Consider the following 24,165-nt stretch of genomic DNA (forward strand, 5'->3'; position numbering starts at 1 on the left):
AGTGGCAGGATGGCTGCTGTGTTGCCTGGGATTACTCCTCATCCCCTACACAACCCTGTTGCTGTCACGTGCTCTATAATGTTGTACTGTGGACATTTATGTGCTTTCTGTGCAGAGGAGGTTTTTTTGTTTCCTGTTCTCATGCTGTCCTCCAGCCCAGCATGAGTAGAGGTCTCTTTTTTTCCTCTTATACTTTCGCATTGTAGTGTACATTTCAGTGGTTTTTCTGTAATGCAACCGTTCTCTGACTTGTATCCCCATGTGATGTCTCTGTTGTATGTGTAAGGTCGGGAGGCGGGTTCATTCCACTGCAGGGCAACCTGCCACTGCATGTGGTGAATAAAATTTGAACTTGAACTTGGTGCAAAAAGTCTAATCCCAGAGTTCCAGGCTCGTCTCTTGTAGAGAACCTTGTGGATGGTTTTAGCATCTATAACAACTCAGTGTCACCTTTAATAAACTCTTAGTGAAGTTGTTCCTTTGATCTCAAGGAAATCTCCAAAAGAACAGGGCTCTGCAGATGTAGCCAGCTGTTCATTTTCTCCCATTTGTTTAGAAATTTTGTTTTCCTTTGTCATGTCCCATTTTACCCAGGTGGCCTGTGTTCAACTCCCAGTATGGGAATTGTCCTTTTTTACTGAGATCTATGTGAAACTGAACTTTGTGGAAGAACTGGCCTGGCAGAGGGATCAAGCTTGAAAATATGTACTGCAGATTAGGGGTGCCTAAGGCCCGAGGTGAGACTGGACTAATAAGTAAAGAGAGTCTATCTAAAAAGTGGAAGGAGTAATTTGAGAAGCTCATGAATGAAGTGATGAGTGAATCAGGAAAAGAATGAAAAGTGCAAGAACAGTTGTTTAAATGCCATAGGTATGGAGATATGAAGGAGAGAGTGTAACATGGTAGACTAATGTGCCTGTGTTAATTCAGCTCCATATTATTGTGTGAAGTTGCACTGGGTTGGGAGTGGTTTTGTGTGTGTGTGTGTGTGTGTGTGTGTGTGTGTGTGTGTGTGTGTGTGTGTGTGTGTGTCACATTTTTGGTGAGCCAATGGCTGGAATGGGGTTGGACTAATTAGAGGCAGGTGTACTTGATTGCACTGATACACTGGTCTACTTATAGCCCACACTACAAACACTGCTGTGTCATTTTGTCTCTCTGTGCAGGTATGTAATGTGATGAAATCAAATATGTTTGGGATGTATGGGTTTTGTGCTATGAATTCTATAGTGAAAGTGTCATTTTGTCTCTCTGTGCAGGCCAGGGCCTATTATATGCCACAGCCTAAAGGCAGCAGAGTTGCAGAGGCTTGAGTGACCACTGGCTATATGCTTGCAGGGTGGTGGGTCTCCAAGGACAACTTCTAACCCTGTTAAAGGCAACACGTGGAGTGCACCTGGCCGTGTGGCATAGCTGGCTCTGGCCTTGGGACTGTGTGTTTTTTATATGATTCATAAATGGGACACTGGACTGTTTTATCTTTTATCTCTTGATATTTTTTGTCAATAAATTATCTTTTAGAATTTTATTGACTCTCATCTTTTTGCCCACGACTGAGACGGTTGGTCAGACCTAGAATCTTTCTTTGGGTGTGTTACAGAGAGGGCCTGCAATTTTTATATATATATTTTTCAGCCTTTTACTGGCTTTATTACACAGATACAGTGATGGCTAACAAGAAAGCAGAGGGGGAGACATGGAGCAATGGGTCGGACTCAAACCCGGGCCAGCCGCTCGCAGCCATGCAGCGTATGGTCACCTGCTCGTCCAACTGACCTAAACCAGCACCCAGGGGTTTCAATCTCTGATTGTAGACTAGCTAACTATACTGGATCAAACATTGGTAACGCTAGCTGAAATTATGGAAAAAAATGTCAAATATTAGTAGCTAGCTAACACTACAGCTTGCAGTGGGATGTGTTGGTTTAAAGTTGAAATAATTAAAAGGTAAGATAATCAATTTAAATCATTATCTAACAGCATGAATAACATATAGAGTTGTTAGCTAATCGTAACGACAAACTGGGACAGCTAAACATAACCAACAGCTATTAAACAGAGTCGTAGAATCAATTTGTGGATAGATTTCTAAAATAGTAAGCCCATAGTTGGGTGGAAATACTGGAAACATTTTTCTAACCATAACTGAAAGTAGTGCAGATCGAGTTTAAAAGAAGTTGAAATAAAGATATTTGATTGTGAGAGGTGGTGTTAATAAAGTTCATCATTGAGTCAACCTGAAGGACATTATAAGCAAAAAGCTGGGAGCCGTTGGTCTACACACTGTGTGCGACCAAGACCGCTGGACAGCCTCTTTACTCAACTCTATTTACATTCATAAGTTATTTGGACATTCACAAAAGTAAAATGTACTTTTAATGCGGACAAATTCATCCTTCTGGGCAGCGTGTGTGTGCAGTCGATTGCAACGATTGCATTAGGGGAGCCGCTACGACTCCAAATTGCATTTTGATGTTGGCCCGGTCGCCAGCAGTCCGAGAGAAAACGATAGATCTTGCACTTACGCCTGCCCACACTTCTGGCATTAAACAGCTAAAAGGGGACCGAGATGTGCGACCAGTCTGTAAAATAGTGCTGTTGCCTGTAGAGCTTTAAAACACGTCGCTGCTTCTCCCCTCGGTATCTCCGTTCTGAAACAGAGCCCAGGGCAGCAGACACTTTTAACACAAGCGCTCTTTGAAATCAGAAACGGCACATTAGTCAGTGTTATTATCATAGGTCAGAAAATCAGCTCTGTCTCAAAGGATGCCTCTCACCTCAGGCTTTTATCAGCAGTATCCTCTAACAGCACCAAAGCACCGCTATAAACATCCATTACACACTGATAGATTTCCACAGATCCAGCTCTCATTTAATATATTTAATGTGTTATTCTACAGCACCTTATAGTTATTTACTTTCATTATCATAAAAGGAGCGTGTTCACGGACCGGGGGTACAAACCACCAAATGTGTTTTCAGAGATAATGTTGCATTTTCTAGCCATGATTTATGATTATTACTCTGAAAATGACCCTCTGTGTTTCCAGGTAATGACTCCGGCTCTGAGCATTTAAAGTAACCTAACGCTAAAACTGAGTGGAAAGTGGTGTTGTTTCAGGTGTAATTAATCATTACCTTAAAAACTGCAATGGGAATTTGCAATAGGAATCATTAGATACAGCTTTAGTTACTCGATGCATGGAGTGAAAAATGGTGTATACAGAACCAGAACATTAATACAACCTGCATGAGATTCCAATCAGTACATTCAGCTTTGTGCCTCCAAATGTCTCTGACACCTGCTGGGGTGTGGATGTGGGACCTCTGGGGATTTTCTGTGGTGGCTGGCATCATGGGGTTTGCAGTGAATACTCTGGGTTTTGTTGCAGGGCGGAGCTTCTGCTAACCGGGCTCATTTCATTGCATTCCAAGTATGTTTGGTCAGATTGGCATCTGGGGAGTTTGGAGTGAAAAAATGTGGCTCTTTGTTATCTTGCTTGAGCTCTTCCTCTGCAGTTTTTTCCAACGTCACACTGTATATTATCCTGCTGGGCGATGCCATTCCTGCCTGGTGCTTTTGGAGTGTATATTAGGTTCATGTCAAACTAACATTTGCTTGAATGTCAGGTCCAGCAGTTCCCCAGCATACCACTGTTTCAATTTACATTCTAACTCATTGGTATTCATCTTTTGCTTGTGCTATGCCTGTGTAATATAACAACACTACAAAGACAAATCCTAAAAATTGCCCTTATTGTTCATATTTTGTTCCCATTCACTCTTCTAACACTCTTAAAAACATTTTAATGGTCATCCAGCTCCACATTTATATTACTGGACTGCAGCACAGTAGCTTGTTTTGGACATCCTCTGTCCAAAACAAGTTGTTTTAGCTCCTCTTCCTTCAAGCCGTCTTTGTTCTGATGGGCAGTGCCTCACAGTCAAAATATTTGGCGAAATAGGTGGTGCTTCTGTGCTCAAAGAAGACCTGAGAAGACCACACAGAACCTAGAGTAGAGAAGGAAAACTATCTGAACCCAAGGCAGAACCACAATCATCTTTAGGGTTTGTGGAGAAAACATCCAATCAGCAGCAGGAGTGAAGATGCATTGTTGATGCCAAAGGAGAATGGCAAGACTGGCAAGAAAGGCAACTGCAAGTTTAATAACAATTTGTCACAACCAAGGTCTGCAGAAGAGCGTCTTGAGCTTTGAAGCAGATGAGCTACAGCTACAGAAGACCACACAGGATGCCACTTCTGTCAGCTAAGAACAGAGGCTACAGTTCACATGGAAAAAAAATATATGCCATGCAGCCTTTCCTTTTAATAACCTAGGAAATGAGGGAGGGGCATGCACCAAAATGTTCCCACAAAATATTACAAATGAAAGATGTTCAGACTTTTCTCCTGCTACCCTCGTTCTTTCTTTCTGTAGGCGTGTCAATGCCCATTCCAGTGATTGGCCTGCACAACAAGGACAAGGTCTTCGTCAACGGCAGCTGTGTCCTCAACGAGGAGCGCTTCGTGCTGATTGGCTCCTTTGTGGCCTTTTTCATCCCGCTCGTAATCATGGTGGTGACATACTGCCTCACCATACAGGTAGGGCTTTTTTTTTCGTGTTTGTGCGATTGCTCTTCTTTGCAACATGCATCTGTTGTAATGTCTTTACTTTACTGCCTTCATCTATGTCCCCTCCCCTTCAGGTGCTTCAGAGGCAGGCCACAGTCTTCCTGTATGAGGCAAAGACTTCTTCCCAGCAGCCTTTGCACACACCAGCAATGGGAAATACATTGCAGCCTCCACCCAGCACCTTCCACCTTCCTCAGATCAATACACTTGCTCCTCCAGACTCACAAGGTAAACACCTACCAGGACTTTACTGCACCTGTATGTCAGCAGGAAAATCTCCCACTAACTTAACCAATGAATTTATGGTAAATACATGAATTTATTCTTGAAAGTATTAGCAAATAACACACAACCACAGACACATAATTATTGTTAGTGATTTTGTTTTCATGTATTTTATGCTGGTATCCCAGCATGTTTTACTTTCTGAAGGATTTGAATCACTCTAAGTATTAAACCCTCCAGCAATTAAACCAAGAAGAAGCACAAAACAAATTGATGGCTTTTTATTTTGCCACTCTTGAGATGTTTGAGTCATACCGCCTAAGCATGGCATATTTCAATTTGTGTTTTAAGAATGAAGAAGGCCTCCACAGCAGCTCAGCACCAACAGCATGCTTCATTGCACACACCCTAGGTTTCTTATTCGACTTGGTCTTTAGCTTCAGGGCCTTCAACACTTTCATTATTGGTATGACAAGACTGTACAAATGCAGATAATCAATTTCTAATTAGCATAAGGTAAAATTATGATACTGGAGGTTCCTCTTTAAGTGATGTGTGTCTGTGCTCTTTCAACATATCCCTGTGTTAAGACACATAAGAAAGCTCTTCACTTTGAGTAGCTCCATTTTTGATATGGGAAAGTTTGAAACCCAGCCTCTGAGACTCAAGCATGTGGATCCATCACAAGTAAAGCAGCAGCTAAAAGAATAAACTCTTCTGACTGTACAACAAGTTCTTACCCTGTTTGTCAAATCATGGCCTAGAAACTAGAATCGTGTTTGGGATATTTTTATTTTTTCAAAATTAGGTTGGCCATTGTTTCCCTATTTTGTGGTACTCTGTCCTGGACGTCGCTCTATCAGAGAGTTGTCAGGACATTTTCTGGCTCAGGTGGGTGAGCATGACTCATCGGTGTACAGTAAAGGCAATGGGTCTATCACCCTACTTCACAAAAATCTATAGATCTGCCTGTTACTTCTGATTGTATTGATTGATCCCCTAATTGAGTCTGTTTACATTTATTATGAACAGAAGTAGCAGAAGGGTCCCACTTCAGTGACCTCAGGATCTCGTCTCTGCTTTTTATGGATGATGTGGTTCTGTTGGCTTCGTCAGGCGATGGCCTCCAGGTCACGCTGGAGCGTTTTTTAGCCGAGTGTGAAGCGGCAGGAATGAGAATAGTGAGGAGGGTACACTCTGGGTCAGGGATGAGTTGCTGCTGACGCGTTTTGCCGTGGGCTTGTTCACGAGTGACGGGGAGCGGGAGATGGACAGACGTAGTGTGGCGGCATCAGCTGACTCCACTCTGGATGCCTCACATTGCACAGTGTAGGGAACGGCAATGATTTGCCCATGAATGTTTAGGGAGTTTTGCTTTCAATTTGCTTTCGGTTTTAAGCAATTTCATTGTTGCTCATTTAATTATGGAAAGTCCAAAACATGATTGATATTCAGTTAACTGTGCAGCTGTATCCTTGTTTATCAGTTATGTGAACGTCGGCTGTTTTCACACAAATATGTGAGCTAAGCACTCAAACAGGTTGAACGACTTTGGTCTGGTCACAAGAGTGGATACAAAGAGCCCCTTCTCTCTTATGTGATGAAGCAGCTCTTGGAAATAGCTTTAGATCACAATTCTGGCATCTTCAATCCATTTCACGTCTCTAGAAGCCTGCAGGCCATCCAGGCTGAAGGCAAAAGATCAACCTATCCCGAAGGAAGGGTAGACCTAAACCTACAGGGTGTACCTGATGTAACAAGTCTGCTTATCTTTCAACATTTGATATCAGGTATTCCCTTATTAAATGCATCTGCTCTCTAAGTTTAGTTATGCATGAGAAAACCCATAACAGATGTTTTTCAGGTTTATGATACTAGAAATAATGAGCTTGGTCTACACCTCTCTACAAGGCAAGTGCTTCTATAATTACTGTATGTTCTTGAAGTGCATAATTACAGGATTCCCAGAGGGATTTCTCGATACCTAAGAGTTTGTATTGTCATCGTAAATCACGTGTAGGCCACGTTGCTCAGCGGGAATAACAGAAGGACAAAGCTTTGCAAAAAAGTTTCTCCAGCTCCGAGCACTTACAGTGGGTAAGGCGAAACAGAAAGCACACTTCGTCAGCTGTTTCCTGAGATGTTGTTGTGCTGCTGCGAAAACAGCATCTATCTGATCTGATCAGTTTGGGCGCCACTCGGATGTTTCCCATTCCAGGCCAAGCCTTGGCTTCTCCAGTTCAGATAAAATTGCATGATACTGCAGTCTCTGCCCATTTTCCATCTTATCCTCTCTCCAATCCCAGACACAGAAAATTGAAAATGAAACATTCAGCTCGTGCCTTAACTTTTCATCTCGCCTCTACCCTACAAAATATCGGCTGCAGTGTTAATAGAAAACTTGACATTCTTTCATTGGCTGGCTGTACAGGCAGCAGTTTTCTGGTTGACACATAATGATAACATGTGCAAGTCCAGCCATTCAGCTTTCCACTAAAACATTTTAAAGGCAAAAGTTTGAAATTTAAATGGTTTTTTTTTGCCCCTTGCTCAGAGTTGAAGGTCCCGCCTCCTCAAAGCAGACGAAACACCTTGAGCTGCCTGAAGGGCACAGAGCCCAGCATTCTGCTCAGCGCCTCCACCTCAGATAGCATCAGCATCATTCCCAGCTCTGAGGTGGCGTCCCAGCTCAGCTCGCCGGCAGCTGGACCGGGCCGGAGTGATGCGTCAAGTCACGGTCGCCGGGGGATGATGCAGGCCATAAAAAATGAGAGACGGGCCTCGAAGGTGAGAATAAAAAGGAGTAATCAGGGGGTAAATGATAAATGTGCAATAAGTACACCCTCTTAAAGTTTTAATGGTTTACAAATCAGGACATTAAAAAGTATATATTTGGTCTTAAACACAACCTGAGATGAACAACAACTGAAGTCTGCGAGTCTGAGATCAACCTCTACAAAAGCAGATGTTTTGTGTCATGCAACAGGACAATGACCCCAAGAATAGCAAAATCCACACCCCAACAATTTCAATTTCGGAATGCTTTGGTGGAAAAACCTCTAAAGCTTTCAAACAAAAGGCTTTTTAACTTGGTCTTACTTTGGTTGTGCTGTGTTAAAATAAAATAAACTTACCATTAAGTTAAAAAGGTGATTCCTAAGTAATAATCCTCAGGCATACACCATCAGCGGTGTAGTCAAAAACGTTCAAATAGTGCTCAGTACTACTTAGACTAGAAGTAAATACTTAAAAGTGCGCCACTGTTTGACCACTAGGGGTCAGTGTACACAGCAAATTGTATGTGTTTGCCAAAAGGTTGCCTTATACAGTTGTTATAGCATACTGTAGCCTTTTCTGAATAATAATAATAATAATGGATTGGATTTATATAGCGCTTTTCAAGGCACCCAAAGCGCTTTACAATGCCACTATTCATTCACTCTCACATTCACACACTGGTGGAGGCAGCTACGGTTGTAGCCACAGCTGCCCTGGGGCAGACTGACAGAAGTCAGGCTGCCATATCGCGCCATCGGCCCCTCTGGCCAACACCAGTAGGCGGTAGGGTAAAGTGTCTTGCCCAAGGACACAACGACCAGGACAGAGAGCCCGGGGATCGAACCGGCGACCTTCCGGTTACAAGGTTACAAAGTCTGAAAACTATTTAATGTCTCGTTTAATGCATCATCATCACTTCTCTTCTGAATGGCGTGTTTCTGTGCCAGACACTTTGAGTAAAAAGACTTGGAGTCGCTGAATGTGTGACTCGGGCTTGGCATTGTCCTCTGAAAATGCAGGTTAACTCTGGATGAAAACCAAAGCCCTCTTATATCTGTAAAATAAGTTTAAATCCTACTAGAAGTGGTGCAATCGCTGGGATATTGAAAGAAAAAGAACGTTTCGGTTGGAAGGTATTCAAACTGGCAAACTTTCTATTCACTATCTTCTTCTTATTCTTTCTTTCCTCCTCTTCCTTTTCCCCCTCTCTCTTCTTCTAGGTTCTAGGAATCGTCTTTTTCCTCTTCCTCATCATGTGGTGTCCCTTCTTTATCACCAACGTCACCTTCGTCTTGTGCAGCAACTCCTGCAACGAGTCACTGCTCCACGACCTCCTCAACGTCTTCGTCTGGGTGGGTTACATCTCCTCTGGAGTCAACCCTCTGGTCTACACCCTCTTCAATAAGACCTACAGGAGAGCGTTCTCCAGCTACATCAGGTGCCAGTACAAAGTCGGGGCCAACGCAGCCAGCCAGGGTTGCAAAACCCTCCTCGTCCCGCCGCCATGCCCTTCACACGCCGTGACTCCTCTTCTTATGGGCGATCACGGGAAGGCAGGTGTGGACCGCAACAGTAACTGTCGCAATGGCGGTAGGGGGGATAACGGGAGGCTCGCAGTGGACCCGGAGGACACGACGGACGATGGGACGCAATTCGGAATAACCTCGCAGAGCATTTCGGAGTGCCAGAACATTTGCATGCTTTCAGAAACAGAGCCGGAAACGGAGCTGGAGCCGGAGCTGGAGCCGGAGCTGGAGCCGGAGCTGTCACTCATCAGCTACAGCCCTGCCCCGAGAGAACACACAAGCAGCGTGTGACTGTGTGCATCCGGTCAGTTTTAGTCTTCTGCAACCTGCAGATGCTGTTCCAAGCAGCGCTGGTGCTTGGACACGACAGCTTTTCTACTGGTTTCAACTGTAGTGAGGACTCTTACTGGGAAAAGGACTAGTCTCTGCTGACAAGCCTTTTTCTCCGTACTATGTTCATCAATGTGGAAAGAAACCGGAAGAGTTAATATTTCGGGTTGGAAAGGTAGAATGAAAACCAATATTTCCAGTGTGCTCGTTTTGTAAATGTTGGCTTTCATAACATTAATAGAAAACAAAGGCATCCACCAGGCCTTTACCTATACATCTAAGCACTCATCAGTGGCAAGATGTGGGGGCTCCTCATGGCATTGACAATACCAGCTGAGATCCACTGAAAGGGATGAAGTGAAGAGGTCGGTGGAGAACCAGCTCTCGTCAACCTAGCATTAAGTCAAGTGGCCCTTCACGGAGTCCCACAGACGCAGGTTACAGAGTCAAGCACCAACCGGGAGGCCACTGGGGTCAAACTACGCCTTCAAGCCTTCACACAGAGTCAAAATGCAGTCCGAGCTCGGGTCCACGTGGATTCCCTCCACACCAAGCAAACTAAACCAAATATATTTTTGTGCCGGTCGAGCTTGACAACAACAGCAGTCCTGAGAGCCATCTGAATGAACCTCTCCAGCATGTTTAATGAAACTATTCAGCCGACAGGAGGGGGATGTTTCTCTGAAGGAAACTGCAGTTGAAGCGTGTCTGAGGGGACCAACATAAAGGAATGTACTACCGCTGGTCTCTGGTGGACTCACAGTGCCATCTAGTGGTCACATGACTCAGAGAGGTCGCCTCTTACCCTCCCCCTTTCTCCTTTATTGGACTGAACAAGGGGGATACAAGAGCTAAGAAACAAGGTGCAGGCCTTTGGCTTAACACAGCTGACAGGCTCTGGCTTCTGTTGACCAACAGAAACACTTTGCAAAATGCTAAATTCACTACTTCCACAGGTTTTTAACTCAAAGCAACCAATGAAATCTTAAATAAAAGTAAAACCGTCTAAAAGGAATGCATTATATGTAATTTTTTTATGTTAAGTTGAACTCTTTTCATGTTTACACTCATTACTCATTCCCACTCTTTTCTTTATACAAGCCAAATGGGGAAATGTATATCTTTTGCATTCACCCATTAAAACAAGACTACAGTGTAACGTAGCCTCATGCAAATAAATGAAAAGTTTGAGTCAAAGCAGGTTTGATTTTTGATTGATTTGCCACAACTTATATGTGACTTTAATCTTGACTATATCCCAAACCAATGAGCATGCATATCATATTATCAGGTTACGCATCAGGATTTTCATATCATCTACAAGCACAAATCTTCGCAATTTGATATTCTGGGCATCTGTGAAGGACACATCCTTGAATTGAAAAGAACCTCTGTGTCATCTACTTTAAAAAAGAAAAGAATGAGGGATTTGTATTCAAGGACAGTTATTAATTTAGTCCCGTTTCAGTCATTCTGCAGGCTAAAACCTGCTTGAAGGGTAGAGTGAAAGCCAAAAAAAGGAAGAAATTAAAGAACACTAGTGGCTTTGTTTGCATATAAATCAACAAATTTTAGTAATAATCGAAGAATTACACTGAAACTAAAGCTCCAATGATGGTTTGCTTGGCAGCGTTTCAACCCTGCACTGAGTCAGACTCTCTGATCTTCTACAGCTTCACAGTAACTCACAGTTAAGACCAAGTAGCTTTAGATTTCATCCGTGAGACGGACAGAAAGTCGATACCCTAAGAGACAAAGTCCCCAACACTCAGAGCCCTGTCACTCTGACTCCACCTCTCTCACTCCCACTTTCCCTCCTCCCACATTTTTATTGACATCTGACAAGACGGCATGCTTCATCCACTCTGGATGAAATACCTGCAGTTTGATTTTCTCATGAACAAATTCACAAATTTATCCGAGATAACAGAGGACATCATGAGGTAGTTCTAATCGGCCCGATTCTAATTCCTGCTAGAAATACCTCAGCTTTTAGTTTTTACTGTCAAGGCATTCACATTTAACGAACGATCCATTTACAAAATCGATGAAGAACAGCCTGAGATGGCCTGAAAAAGGAACTAGATCTTCAAAAATATGTCTTAGTTCTGGTCGACCGTCACTGCAAAGAAATCCCAGGGTCATAAATCAAACAAAAGACACAGCTCACTGGTTTTACACAAACTTGGTTTGGTGTGACAGACCATTAATAACATCTTTGTCAGGAAGAAATAATCAGCAGTTTGTCCAGTCGCTCTCATGGCAGTTTGTAAAACTTTGTGTTAAAGACAAAAATTCCTTCTCTGCACCCTGAACGTTGTTCAAAAACACTCAGCCAACCAGGATGGGATCCATTTGCTGGGACGATTCTGGACAACACCCCTAATGTAGACTATATAATCTTAAGTCAAAGACGCAGTCAAAGATGCAGATAGGTAATACAGCACTCTGCTAGCTTTACAAACCTGCTTGTTTTTATTGATCCAATGTGTCCTGTGGAAGTAAAATACCCAAAATGCTGGATGGAAAACTTGTTTTAAAACAGCAAAGACTAAGTATCTGCAACACTCCGCCTTACAAAAGATATAATACTGTGTGGAGTTTGAAGGTCAAGTTCATGCTTTTCATCAAGAACTTCGCCTCTTAGAAGATAAGATATGAATGTATAAAGAAGATTTAACCTTAAATTAAAAGTTGGGCTAAATTTACTGGAGTTTTTCAAAGAAAAACAAAATCACAGCACTTCTCCATAAAAGAAAACAATACTAGAAAGATGGCTATTTAGTAGAAAAAAGACCCTTAAAATGAAAGATGAATACTTTGCATTATTGGAAAATCTCTTTCCATCCACTGTTTCCACTTTATTGACCAGTCTTTGTTCAATCTGCCTCGTTTTTCTAAACGAATACTTTCTAAAACATAATATCTCTGACTGGCTCACACTTAATGACTACTTTTGTATAGTAGATGGCAGTTTCTCTAGAAATCAATATTTGATGTTCTTAATAATCGCCTCAAGCATATAAAAACACTAAGAACTTACAAACACTTGAATGTTTATTACCCATAATCTCCCCTATGCCCTTCAAAATCAAAGAGTAAAAGGTCAAAGCCTTCAATGTGATCAATCGAACCTAGAGCCTGAGGTCTGCAGCCACCTCTGCATGCAATTAGAATGAACCATAATAGTTCCCTTTGTTCTAATTCTATGCGCCTCTGTATAATTTATCCACTATTTGTATGCTACAGACTTACCCAGTGGGCATTGGCACCACTTTTGTCTCCACAAGGAGAGATCTACATGAGCTAATGTTGGCAAGCCAACAATGAGGTTTGACCCACGAATATCATGCATGTTTAAAGTGTTGTTCAAAAGGTCCTCTCTGCCTCACTTAGGTTTTTGCTTTCTTGTGAAGTACAGGAAAGAAATAAAGAACAAACACAGGGCAATCAACAAAACGCACCATCCAAACAGCATTCGGGCATTTTATCCTCATTGACTTCCCAATTATCACAATAATATGTAAACAAGGGGAAAAACAAGAAAAAAAATAAAAGGAGAAGAGAGGACTCTCTGAACGTGGTTGAAAGGATTGTGTTCCGGCATGGAAAGAGCCGCTGCCAGGCCAGCCAACTCACTATGTCACAATGTAATAGCTCTATGTTTCTCGTGTACCTGTGTGTGTACCGAGCTTGGCTCAAATTGCAGTCTGAGATTGATTCAGAAGCTTTTCTGGGTTTTATTGATTGTGTCCAGCACAGTGGACTGAACCGCGAACGTCCCTGCAGGTGCCAGTCCTGTCCGGACAGCTGAAAGCAATCACTTTGAAAAGATTTCAGTGAAATTCGATCCAGGCCTGGTGTGTATAGACATAGCTGGAGCCGTTTTCTGACAGACTTTCTTTTCAGTACAAAGAAAGAGAGAAAGATTCTTCCCTCTCCGAGAGCTTTTTGGGTTTATGTTAAAGATTAAAGGAAAAATCCCAGAAATGCTACAGCAGTATATAGAAACTCATAAAGGGATGGCAATGCGCTGTATCTTGTGTTAGCTGACACATTTTCTTACCTGGTATGAATCATTTTACATTTTCAAGGAATTATGTGTCTATACAGAGACTCAAGGAATGTTCTGACATTATGAGAAATGTGTTTTTTTGCTTTAATTAGATGATCATTAGCAAAGCCAGGACACTGTTAGCCTAGGCTAGCATAAACACTGGGAGCAGAGTGAACCTGCTAGCCTTAGCAACACATCTGAATAATACATAATCTGTCATTTATTATTTATTTAAAAAACCCAACAAGTAGAAGTATTATAAGAACTTCTTTTGTGGCCACAAATTGTGAATTATAGTTTTGGAATTTCAATAGCACCTTGGTTAAGCTAACTAGCTAGCAAATATTAGTTACTCCATGCTAGCACTTGAAGACAGGTCTGACATGCTAGTGCTAATGGGGGTTCATTTCGTAATTTTTATGATTTTTTTATGATGATTACATCAGAATCTCCTCCTTTTGGTATAAAATGATGCACTATGCCAGGCTTCATTTTGCTGTAAGTGCATATTTTATAACGCATTATGATTAAATAGTATATTTGAATAACACCTGGCACATAAGCCGGGATTATACTTTGTATGTCTGCAAGTAATTTCATCATCAAACAGTGAGTGTAAGGGTCCATGTGGATGTCCCTGTGCTTGCATGCTTTTTGTAACAGCTCTGAGTTATCCGAGGAGAAATTGCATGCCAACTATGTAAGCGCCTCAGGTGGCAGACTTCAATCAGGAAAGACTACTCAGTCATCAGGTGTCCACAGTGGAGTATACTCAAGAGCTTAACCTTTTAACATCCTCCTGGTCTCCCCCCAGGGTGGGATTATGGTTGCAATATACACACAATTAATAAATTCATTTTGGCATTGCAGGTATTAGTGTTTGCATTTCTTCCAAATAGGCAGAAATTCTATAGAAAAACTTTGACTTTAACATATCCCTAACCCTACTCTCTAGCATCACCAGATTTAGTGCCTGTTAAAAGGTTAGAAAATAACCTTTTTTTATTTTCCAGCAACTTATACAGAACAGAAGATCTATTCTGTTTGGCAATGTACCCTGTTCATCATGAAGGAGAAGAAAAAGCACTAAAGCCAACCTTAGCAAGCCTTGATTATTTAATATGATCCTGATTCTGTCCGGACTCACTTTGGCCCAGAAAATATCATCCTGACAGTTTTCTGGTGTGATGTAAGCATGTAGCAAAAATATCCTCTGCGCTTTTACATCAGTTCTCAATATTTCAGTCCAAACATAACGCTGGACAAGACTTTTGAAATGCCAACTCATATGAGCACATCCTATTGTGTATATAAAATCATAAAAAACAGCAACAAAGTCAAATGCACATATTTCCCAGAATGTCATAATCTTTACTTTTCTATCTCACGGAAATAGCAATAAATTGCTGCAATTAAACACAAAATAATTCCTGCCATTTCCGGATCATTTGGAAGGATGTCAAAGGGTGTAAGAGAACCCCAGGAGCTCGCAACATGTTACAGTTTTCAGATAAAAATGCATTTGCAAAAATGCTAATCAGACATTTCAGCAGAGCTTTTTGAAAGGTACTCTGGTTGATCTTCCCAAACATGCAACTCTGTCACTAAACGGCTCAGAAAGTAGCCAAGATGTTCAAGAGTCTGACAAACCCAGCAACTCTAAATCCAATTTCATTGCAGACGACATTCGTTCTCGAGCCCCGAATTTAAACACCCTCTTTGATGCTGGTTTGCATCGACACAGAAATCTGGTTTGTCTCGTTCTTGTATTATCCGGCGCTCGTGGGTTTGAACTTTTTATGCGTTGAACTTTTTTGTGTTATGTAGTGGATGTTTGTTTTTTTGTTTTATTTAATTTTTTTGTTTTTTATACCATTTTAATTGTGAATGTTTGTCTATGACACATTTTTATGAGTTTTTACAATTTATGTCACCATCCACATGATGTTTTTTTTCTGTGTGATGCTGCTATTTATTTATTAAAATATTATTCCAATGTGAGGACAATTGTGTTATTTGTACATTTAGCCACATTTGAATCCATCTTAATGGAAAGCAGCCTGTTTTTGGTGCTTTACTGATGGGCTATAACTAGTTGAAAGTTTTCTTTCGAACTTCTGATTGTTTGATTGTTGGAGTTTCTCTCTCTATTATTGTAGGCTCTTTATCTAACAATATAAAGCGCCTTAAGGCAGCTGTTCTTGGGACTTGGTGCTATTTAAATAAAACTGAATTGACAAGACAAACACACTGTGGAACAATAGTGACAAGAAAAGCTTAAAAAACAAACAATAACACTACTTTGAAAGTGTTGGCTGAGATGAATTTCGATTTCTTTCTTTTTCTGTCATCAAACCACAATCATCCCTCCTCTCTAATGATTAACACCTAGCAGTGTAATGTGGGGAATTTGATAATAACAGTACAGGGCCCAACCCCCTGTTCTGACACCTCACTCTGCTCTACTATTATGCTCATTCTACTGCAAACCTCTGCCAATCAGTGGAGGCTTTTATCCAAAGTGCTTCATGAACAGAGCTGAACCTGGAGATAATTAAACTCTTGGCTGTGTTTTAGTTTCATGCTCCATGCAGCGACCCATGTAGTAAAACCCAACATGAGTATTATACTCGTGCTGGCCTGAGTATAGCATTACCGCTTGATCTTGTGCATCTACGGTAAAATATGATTGTGGGCAAGTTTCCTGGTCCGTGCAGGGTTGGTATTAATACTGCTAATCAAATACTCAGTAATTACCTGAACTTCAATTGAGATTTCTTACAAAACACACTTCATTCAATTTTAAAGAGGCTTAAAGCTGTTTGGTGATGGATGACAGTGCTGTGAGCGCTACTTCATGCCTCTCGTGCTCGACTCTATAGTGAAAATATGACCATATTAATCAGCAGTCAACTGAAAAGGTTCCCATTCTTTTGATAGTCGGTGCATAAAGGTCCAGTGTTACTTACACAAGGGTCCACACTGTTACCACGCCAGCATACAGTACACTCATGAATATCATGCTAATTTTGAGCTGTTCTGTTAACTGTTCTTTTTTCCGGTTGGGATGACTGTACAGCATCTTTAATGATTTTTTTTTAATGAGAATTAGGTGCACAAGTTTGAATTTATTTTGGGTTTTCTCTAATCAACACAGGCTCAAATATATACATACACCCTCACTAATATTTGGTTAAATGTCCCTTACGTTGCACCCTGACTGGGTTGTTTTTGGTATCCATCAACAAGTCTCGGAAAATAATTCTGACTGGATATGTGACCACTCTGTTTGGTAAAATTGGTAGAGTTCATTTAAATAGACCTATTTATTTAGGTCTGAGCAGTTTTATAGTTTTCATAAATTTTCATTGGGCTTTGGAAAGACCTTTCCAGAAGCTTAATGTTAGCCTGCTTTATCTATTCCAAAGCTAATTATGATGTGTGTTTGGGAAGATTTTCCTCATGGAACACCTAACTGTGTCCAAGTTCCAATCATCCAGCTGTTGATTGGAGGTGAAACTGAACAATTTGGACAGAGTCCTTCTTCATTATTCCATCCACTTTGCACAATGTACCAGCATCACTGGCAGCAAAACAGCCCAGATTGTGATGCTACCATCACCATGCTTGACATTTGTTACAGTGTTCTCAGGTTTGAGAGCCTCACCTTTACTCCTCCACACATCCCTCTTATCATTGTGGCCAAATACATTATTTTATGTCTTGTCTGACTGTAGCGGGCCACTAAGGCAACTGCATAGAATGCAACCTGTCTCCAAACTATTGCAGTCCTGACTGCAATCAGTCTCAGATAGTTTGTTAAAGGTTTTCTAATAGCTGCTGTGTAATTTTTAAATGCAGACAGATTGCCTTCACGTTGTAATTTCTGAATTTCTGTTTCTAATCTATGAGTTAGTGGTGTGTTGATACAGCAAATGTTGATATCGATCCAGTTCCAAATGAATACAGAGTAAGTATTGGCAAAACCAATACCAATATTTTTAACCCATAATAGCTTATATAGGGGTGAGCAGGATGTTGTGGTTAGCTCGTTAGCGTGGTTAGCTCGTTAACGTGTTAGCACCGTCCGGCCCCACCACAGGGCGATACACTGACAGCACTACTTAAAGCAATTCAGTTCAATTTTCAATTCAGTTTTATTTATATAGCACGTAATCACAACAACAGTTGCTTCAAGGGGTTTATATTATATTATTTATATTGTAAGGTAAAGACGGTACAATAATACAAAGATAGCAGAGAAAACACCAACAATCTATGAGCAACAGTGGGAAGGAAAAACTCCCTTTCAACAGGAAGAAACCACTGGCAGAGCCAGGCTCAGGGAGGGGCGGGGCCATCTGCTGTGACCAGTTGGGGGTGAGAGAAGGAAAACAGGATAAAGACATGCTGTGGAAGCGAGCAAAATATTAATCATGTGGGCTCATTTCAGTGGGCGACACACTGAACTTAGAGGATAGAAACAAAGTATTGATCCTTTCACCCTATTGATCCAATACTTTGATCGCTCTTTGGTAATGATACCATCGATACATGGATCAATCATCGCACCTCTGATGGATGAATCTGGCTGGACTCTGAATGTGAGTAGTAAATATGAATTTCTCTTTAGGTGTACCACAACGGGCTTGCAGTTATTCCCAGTTATTTAACATATTATCAAAAACAAATTGCATGTAAGGGTCAACCTGACCTCATTCAGCTGCAAGTTGAGAGCAGACTGACTTTTGCTTTGAAGATGGTAGCTATGAGTGGTCACATACCTGGTCCTCATCTTTGAGGCAACCACTTCAATGGCAACGAGTTGATTGCACACACTCACAATAATGGTTATTCTCTATTTTTCCTCCCGTGAGTGTAGCATAGGAAACATTTCTTCCCACCAGCAAACCTCCTAAGAAACCCATTCCTCTCTCAATCTTCATCATCACTTCTCACTGGCTTGTGCTCAGGTTATTGGAAAAGAAGCCTACACAAGCTTAAAAAATAAGTAGATCTGTATGTCCCTTCTGAAACTTTTTCTTTCACTCTTTTTCATTTCAGAGGCTGAAAACAAGTCACGCATCTCATACCACAATTTTCATTAGCAGTAACAATAAGAAGGGATCCAACCTTAATACACGTCATTACAATCATCATAATCAATCAGCAGTCTCCTTATCTTCACTTCATCTTTTCCCTTCACCTCCCTCCCACCTACAGTTGTTCTGCTCCCAGCCAGTGGCGTCCTCCCCACAGTTTGTAGCTTCACAGGGTTTATCATTTGATTCTCAGTCACAAGATGGCAGCAGAGCAACCCAAACAATGTGATCAGAGTGGTAATGAACAACTACAATGTCATGAATCTCCACAAGTACAACAGGTAATGAGAACGAGCCACCGCATGACATCACCCCCGTTGTCCTCTGTTTCACCTGTTCTGAGTAAGTCTCACTTTGCCAGATCCAGGTTTCCTGCTTGTATATCAGGCCAGAACATGTGAAGCATACTGCATGCAATAAGTCATCCCCTACACATCCCTCAGAAGTCCTGGTTATGCTAATATAGGCAATTAAGCATAATGGCACTGCAGGGAAGCATAACGGAGCCAAATACCCGCGAATAAAAGTGGACAGCTACATAAACACATAATTACATGTGGGTAAGTTTACAGGATTAATCGTGTTTGTTTATGTATTTATTTGCTATTTACTGAGCTCCTTTCTGGGTGGCAAATCAGCACCACAGACAGCGACACAGAAGTCAGCACCCAGGACAGAGACAGAGGTGACATATGAAGCAACAGCGCCACTTTGTGGGCGAAAGGGGGCACAGCAGCAGTGTGTAAGGTTATTTATGAGGACTGGATAAGCTGCTTCTTATCCAGGGTGATTTTACAGCTTGTTGACAGACAGGTGGAGCTGTAAAGTGGCTCCGGGAGCAACGCTGGCTCAGACAGCATACCTGGTGGCCCGATGAAAGGCATCTCCAACACCTCCGTGAGCTGCACTGCTAAGCCATATACCATGATTGGCATCCTTTTACAGAGATTGTTGTACTGACCGGGCCAACGGGTGATACAGTTTCCTTTTCACTTCAGTAGGTGGATGGTTGGTGTTAGTTAAATTGCTGTTTCAAGCCTGTCCCTTCACACCACATGCTGTTCACATGTGAGTCATTTTTTCCTCCTGTGGTCAGCAGTCTGGAGCAAGAACACAGAACAGTTTGCTGATTTAGGACATAAACTAGACTCCAGATACTGTCTTTAGTCATTGATAAAGAATATTTCATTGATAAAAATATGAAGAGCATTTTTCTCTTTCAACAGTCAACCTTAACCTTAATACATACACACGCACACACATATATATGTGTGTTTGTGTGTGTGTGTATATATACAGTGGGGCAAAAAAGTATTTAGTCAGCCACCGATTGTGCAAGTTCCCCCACTTAAAATGATGACAGAGGTCAGTAATTTGCACCAGAGGTACACTTCAACTGTGAGAGACAGAATGTGAAAAAAAAATCCATGAATCCACATGGTAGGATTTGTAAAGAATTTATTCGTAAATTAGGGTGGAAAATAAGTATTTGGTCACCTCAAACAAGGAAAATCTCTGGCTCTCACAGACCTGTAACGTCTTCTGTAAGAAGCTTTTCTGTCCCCCACTCGTTACCTGTATGAATGGCACCTGTTTGAACTCATCATCTGTATAAAAGACACCTGTCCACAGCCTCAAACAGTCAGACTCCAAACTCCGCCATGGCCAAGACCAAAGAGCTCTCGAAGGACACCAGGAAAAGTATTGTAGACCTGCACCAGACTGGGAAGAGTGAATCTACAATAGGCAAGCAGCTTGGTGTGAAAAAATCAACTGTGGGAGCAATCATCAGAAAATGGAAGACATACAAGACCACTGATAATCTCCCTCGATCTGGGGCTCCACGCAAGATCTCATCCCGTGGGGTCAAAATGATCATGAGAACGGTGAGCAAAGATCCCAGAACCACACGGGGGGACCTGGTGAATGACCTGCAGAGAGCTGGGACCAAAGTAACAAAGGTCACCATCAGTAACACACTACAACGGCAGGGAATCAAATCCCGCAGTGCCAGACGTGTTCCGCTGCTGAAGCCAGTGCATGTCCAGGCCCGTCTGAAGTTTGCCAGAGAGCACATGGATGATACAGCAGAGGATTGGGAGAATGTCATGTGGTCAGATGAAACCAAAGTAGAACTTTTTGGTATAAACTCAACTCGTCGTGTTTGGAGGAAGAAGAATACTGAGTTGCATCCCAAGAACACCATACCTACTGTGAAGCATGGGGGTGGAAACATCATGCTATGGGGCTGTTTTTCTGCCAAGGGGACAGGACGACTGATCCGTGTTAAGGACAGAATGAATGGGGCCATGTATCGTGAGATTTTGAGCCAAAACCTCCTTCCATCAGTGAGAACTTTGAAGATGAAACGAGGCTGGGTCTTCCAACATGACAATGATCCAAAACACACCGCCCGGGCAACAAAGGAGTGGCTCCGTAAGAAGCATTTGAAAGTCCTGGAGTGGCCTAGCCAGTCTCCAGACCTCAACCCCATAGAAAATCTGTGGCGGGAGTTGAAAGTCCGTGTTGCTCGGCGACAGCCCCAAAACATCACTGCTCTCGAGAAGATCTGCATGGAGGAATGGGCCAAAATACCAGCTACTGTGTGTGCAAACCTGGTAAAGACCTATAGTAAACGTTTGACCTCTGTTATTGCCAACAAAGGTTATGTTACAAAGTATTGAGTTGTATTTTTGTTATTGACCAAATACTTATTTTCCACCCTGATTTACGAATAAATTCTTTACAAATCCTACCATGTGGATTCATGGATTTTTTTTTCACATTCTGTCTCTCACAGTTGAAGTGTACCTCTGGTGCAAATTACTGACCTCTGTCATCATTTTAGGTGGGGGAACTTGCACAATCGGTGGCTGACTAAATACTTTTTTGCCCCACTGTATATATATATATACACACACACACATATATATATATTCACACATATATATATATATATATGTGAATATATATATGTGTGTGTGTGTGTGTGTGTGTGTGTATGTGTATATATATATATATATATATATCTGTGTGAATATATATATGTGTGAATATATATATATATGTGTGAATATATATATATGTGTGTGTGTGTGTATATATATATATGTGTGTGTGTGTGTGTGTGTGTGTGTGTGTGTGTGTGTGTGTGTGTGTGAGAGAGAGAGTGAGTATGTAGGGGGGGAGAGAGAGACAGTGCTTATACACATATTCACAGTATCTAGTAAAGACAGGTGTAATTATGATAATGATGAGCTAAGAACACACAATCAGTAACATCAGGGTGGATAAATATATAGTTAGTGTTGGAAAATAAATGACACCAACCTCTCCCACAGGGGAACTGTAGAAAAGGGGAGAGGCCGAAGAGGTTCCCCAAATTTATAGGGTTGCACCAAAGAAGAAGGAAAGGATGAGGAGGGGCCCTAACCGATAATGAAGATAGCTACAAGCTACAGGCTTAAAGGTCCTAAACGTCAGGTATACCGGGAACAGTTTGGGGATTCCATTTTGTGTAAATACAATAATGTGTAATATATATATATATATATAGAGAGAGAGAGAGAGAGAGAGAGAGAGATTATACTTTCTAGTTGTTCTTCCTTAATTAAAGAGAAACGAGCCTCCGATCGACGTGTATTTAAATGGAAGTGTCGTATTCCCGGAGGCCTGCGGCGGCTCTGCCTGCTCATCCCCGCTCTGCTACGCGGAGTGTGGGTGGTGGTCCTCGGCCGCCGCCGGCAATCGTCGGAATGCTTCGGACAGCGCACGCGCTCTTTCGCCAATCTGCTGCAGCCCTCTGATTTGACAGCTGCGTCAAGCTAGCGGAAGGTAGCAGCGAGAAACGGCGGCTGTTAAAGGGCCTCAGCTGTCAGCATAAAGGTCTTAAAACGATTGAAAAAATGTAGGTAAATATATTTATGCAGACCAGCGTTTAGCTGCTCTCACTACCATCTTGTAAACGTTTTACTCTTGCTGCTATCCTTCTGTGAGCATCATAGTCCGCACAGAAGAGGAGGCTGGGGTGGAGGTGGGGAGTAAATAATAAAACAGATAAACTAAAGGACATGATGAGATGTAGTTTATGTTTCTAGCTCAGCTGGCAAAAAATGGCAGGATTATTATAGTTAACTGAAACTAAAACTGTAACAAGACAATCCACTCTGAAACGAAACTTAATTTAAAAAACAAAATAAAAACTTCAAATAAACATAAAAAGCCAAACTAATAAAACAACTTAAACAAAATAGAAAATACAATATTAAAATAACTGGGCCCTAGCCATCAGACTTGCCTCTTCCCGTTGATTTTTTTATAGGCTTTCATTTCATGTCCCTCCTCCCCTGTAATTTTCCCAGATTTCACTAATTATTTCACAGCAAATTTCATTAAAATTCCTTTTTAATCTAAAATCCATGAAATGAAATTCATGCTTTGAAATAGTCGTGTCATTTGTTTTATAATGCTTTTTTTTTTAACACCCTCTTAAAAATACAAAAAGTCATGGACATTTTAGCTCGTATAAAATGTAAATCTGAAGGAGACTGCACATTCAGAATGTAGAGTTACCTGGCCTGTAGCATATGTGGAAAATTTGGACAAAATTGTTATAGCACAATATCCTGTGCTTGACCAGTCTATTTTTTAATAGCTGAAATGATAAAAACATGAAAAATCATACTTCTTTTTAATGTTGTTACTACCATGAAATGTCACTGAATCGTTGCTGTGACCCAGTGCTGATATTTCTCCCTAAGAAAGGAAGGAATGTGTAATGACCTGTTAGTTTGTTTATCATGTTCAAATTTTGTGATATAGTAGAAACCAATAGTAGCTTGAGTCGGGGCCACATCAAATGTGAAAACCACTCAAAGTTTTATATTACCCACAATTTTCTTTGTCTTCAAACGTCACAATGACATACTAAGCTTTGGATTACTTTGGTTAAGTTTTAAAGCCAACTCTTCTCCAATCTGATAGTTAAACACAGAAAAATACACCATTTTAGTATGTAATCCAACATAGATCAGAGGTCACGGCCACATTTATGTGGAAATATAAAAGCAGGATGATGTCGTCATATTGTAATAAAAACGTAATAAATCCAGTTTTATTATAGCTCTTACCCTGTGGAGAGAGTTATACTGTGTGAGTGCTCTTGTTCTGATAGTTACAGATGAAATGATAAAATCATGGAAAAATTGCCTTTTTTTCCCCTTTTTCTTGTTTTGTTTTTTTGTTGTTGTTTGTTTGTTCACAGTGTTACTACCTTGAAATGGCACCCTGCTGATATTATTTATCTTGTGGCAGTTAGTGGAGTTAGGTTAATTGGTTATTCTAAATTGCCCATAGGTGTGAATGTGAATGCGAATGGTTGTCTGTCTGTATGTGTTAGCCCTGCGACAGACTGGCGACCTGTCCAGGGTGTACCCCAGCTCTCGCCCTATGACAGCTGGGATAGGCAGAAGAGAGTGGATGTATGGAAAAGCTGGTAATGGACAGTAAAAGGAT

At 41.4% G+C, this 24,165-nt stretch overlaps 1 protein-coding gene across 2 annotated transcripts in view; it reads left to right on the top strand.

Annotated features, from left to right (window-relative positions):
* htr2cl1 (5-hydroxytryptamine (serotonin) receptor 2C, G protein-coupled-like 1) overlaps positions 1–15,544 on the top strand; it is a 234,614-nt gene extending 219,070 nt beyond the window's left edge. For both annotated transcript variants that reach the window (XM_086277081.1, XM_086277090.1), the window contains exons 7-10: positions 4,440–4,603; positions 4,708–4,861; positions 7,413–7,645; positions 8,857–15,544. In XM_086277081.1, the coding sequence (XP_086133207.1) occupies positions 4,440–4,603; positions 4,708–4,861; positions 7,413–7,645; positions 8,857–9,453 (1,148 nt within the window). In that variant the 3' untranslated portion in view covers positions 9,454–15,544. The remainder of the gene's footprint in view (positions 1–4,439; positions 4,604–4,707; positions 4,862–7,412; positions 7,646–8,856) is intronic.
* Positions 15,545–24,165: the final 8,621 nt, after the last annotated feature.

This window comes from Aulonocara sp. 'chitande type north' Nkhata Bay, linkage group LG3 (genome assembly GCF_057382095.1).
Source record: "Aulonocara sp. 'chitande type north' Nkhata Bay isolate Kocher_YH1m ecotype deep benthic linkage group LG3, A_spYH_male_GT1.1, whole genome shotgun sequence".
Classification (NCBI taxonomy): Eukaryota; Metazoa; Chordata; class Actinopteri; order Cichliformes; family Cichlidae; genus Aulonocara; species Aulonocara sp. 'chitande type north' Nkhata Bay.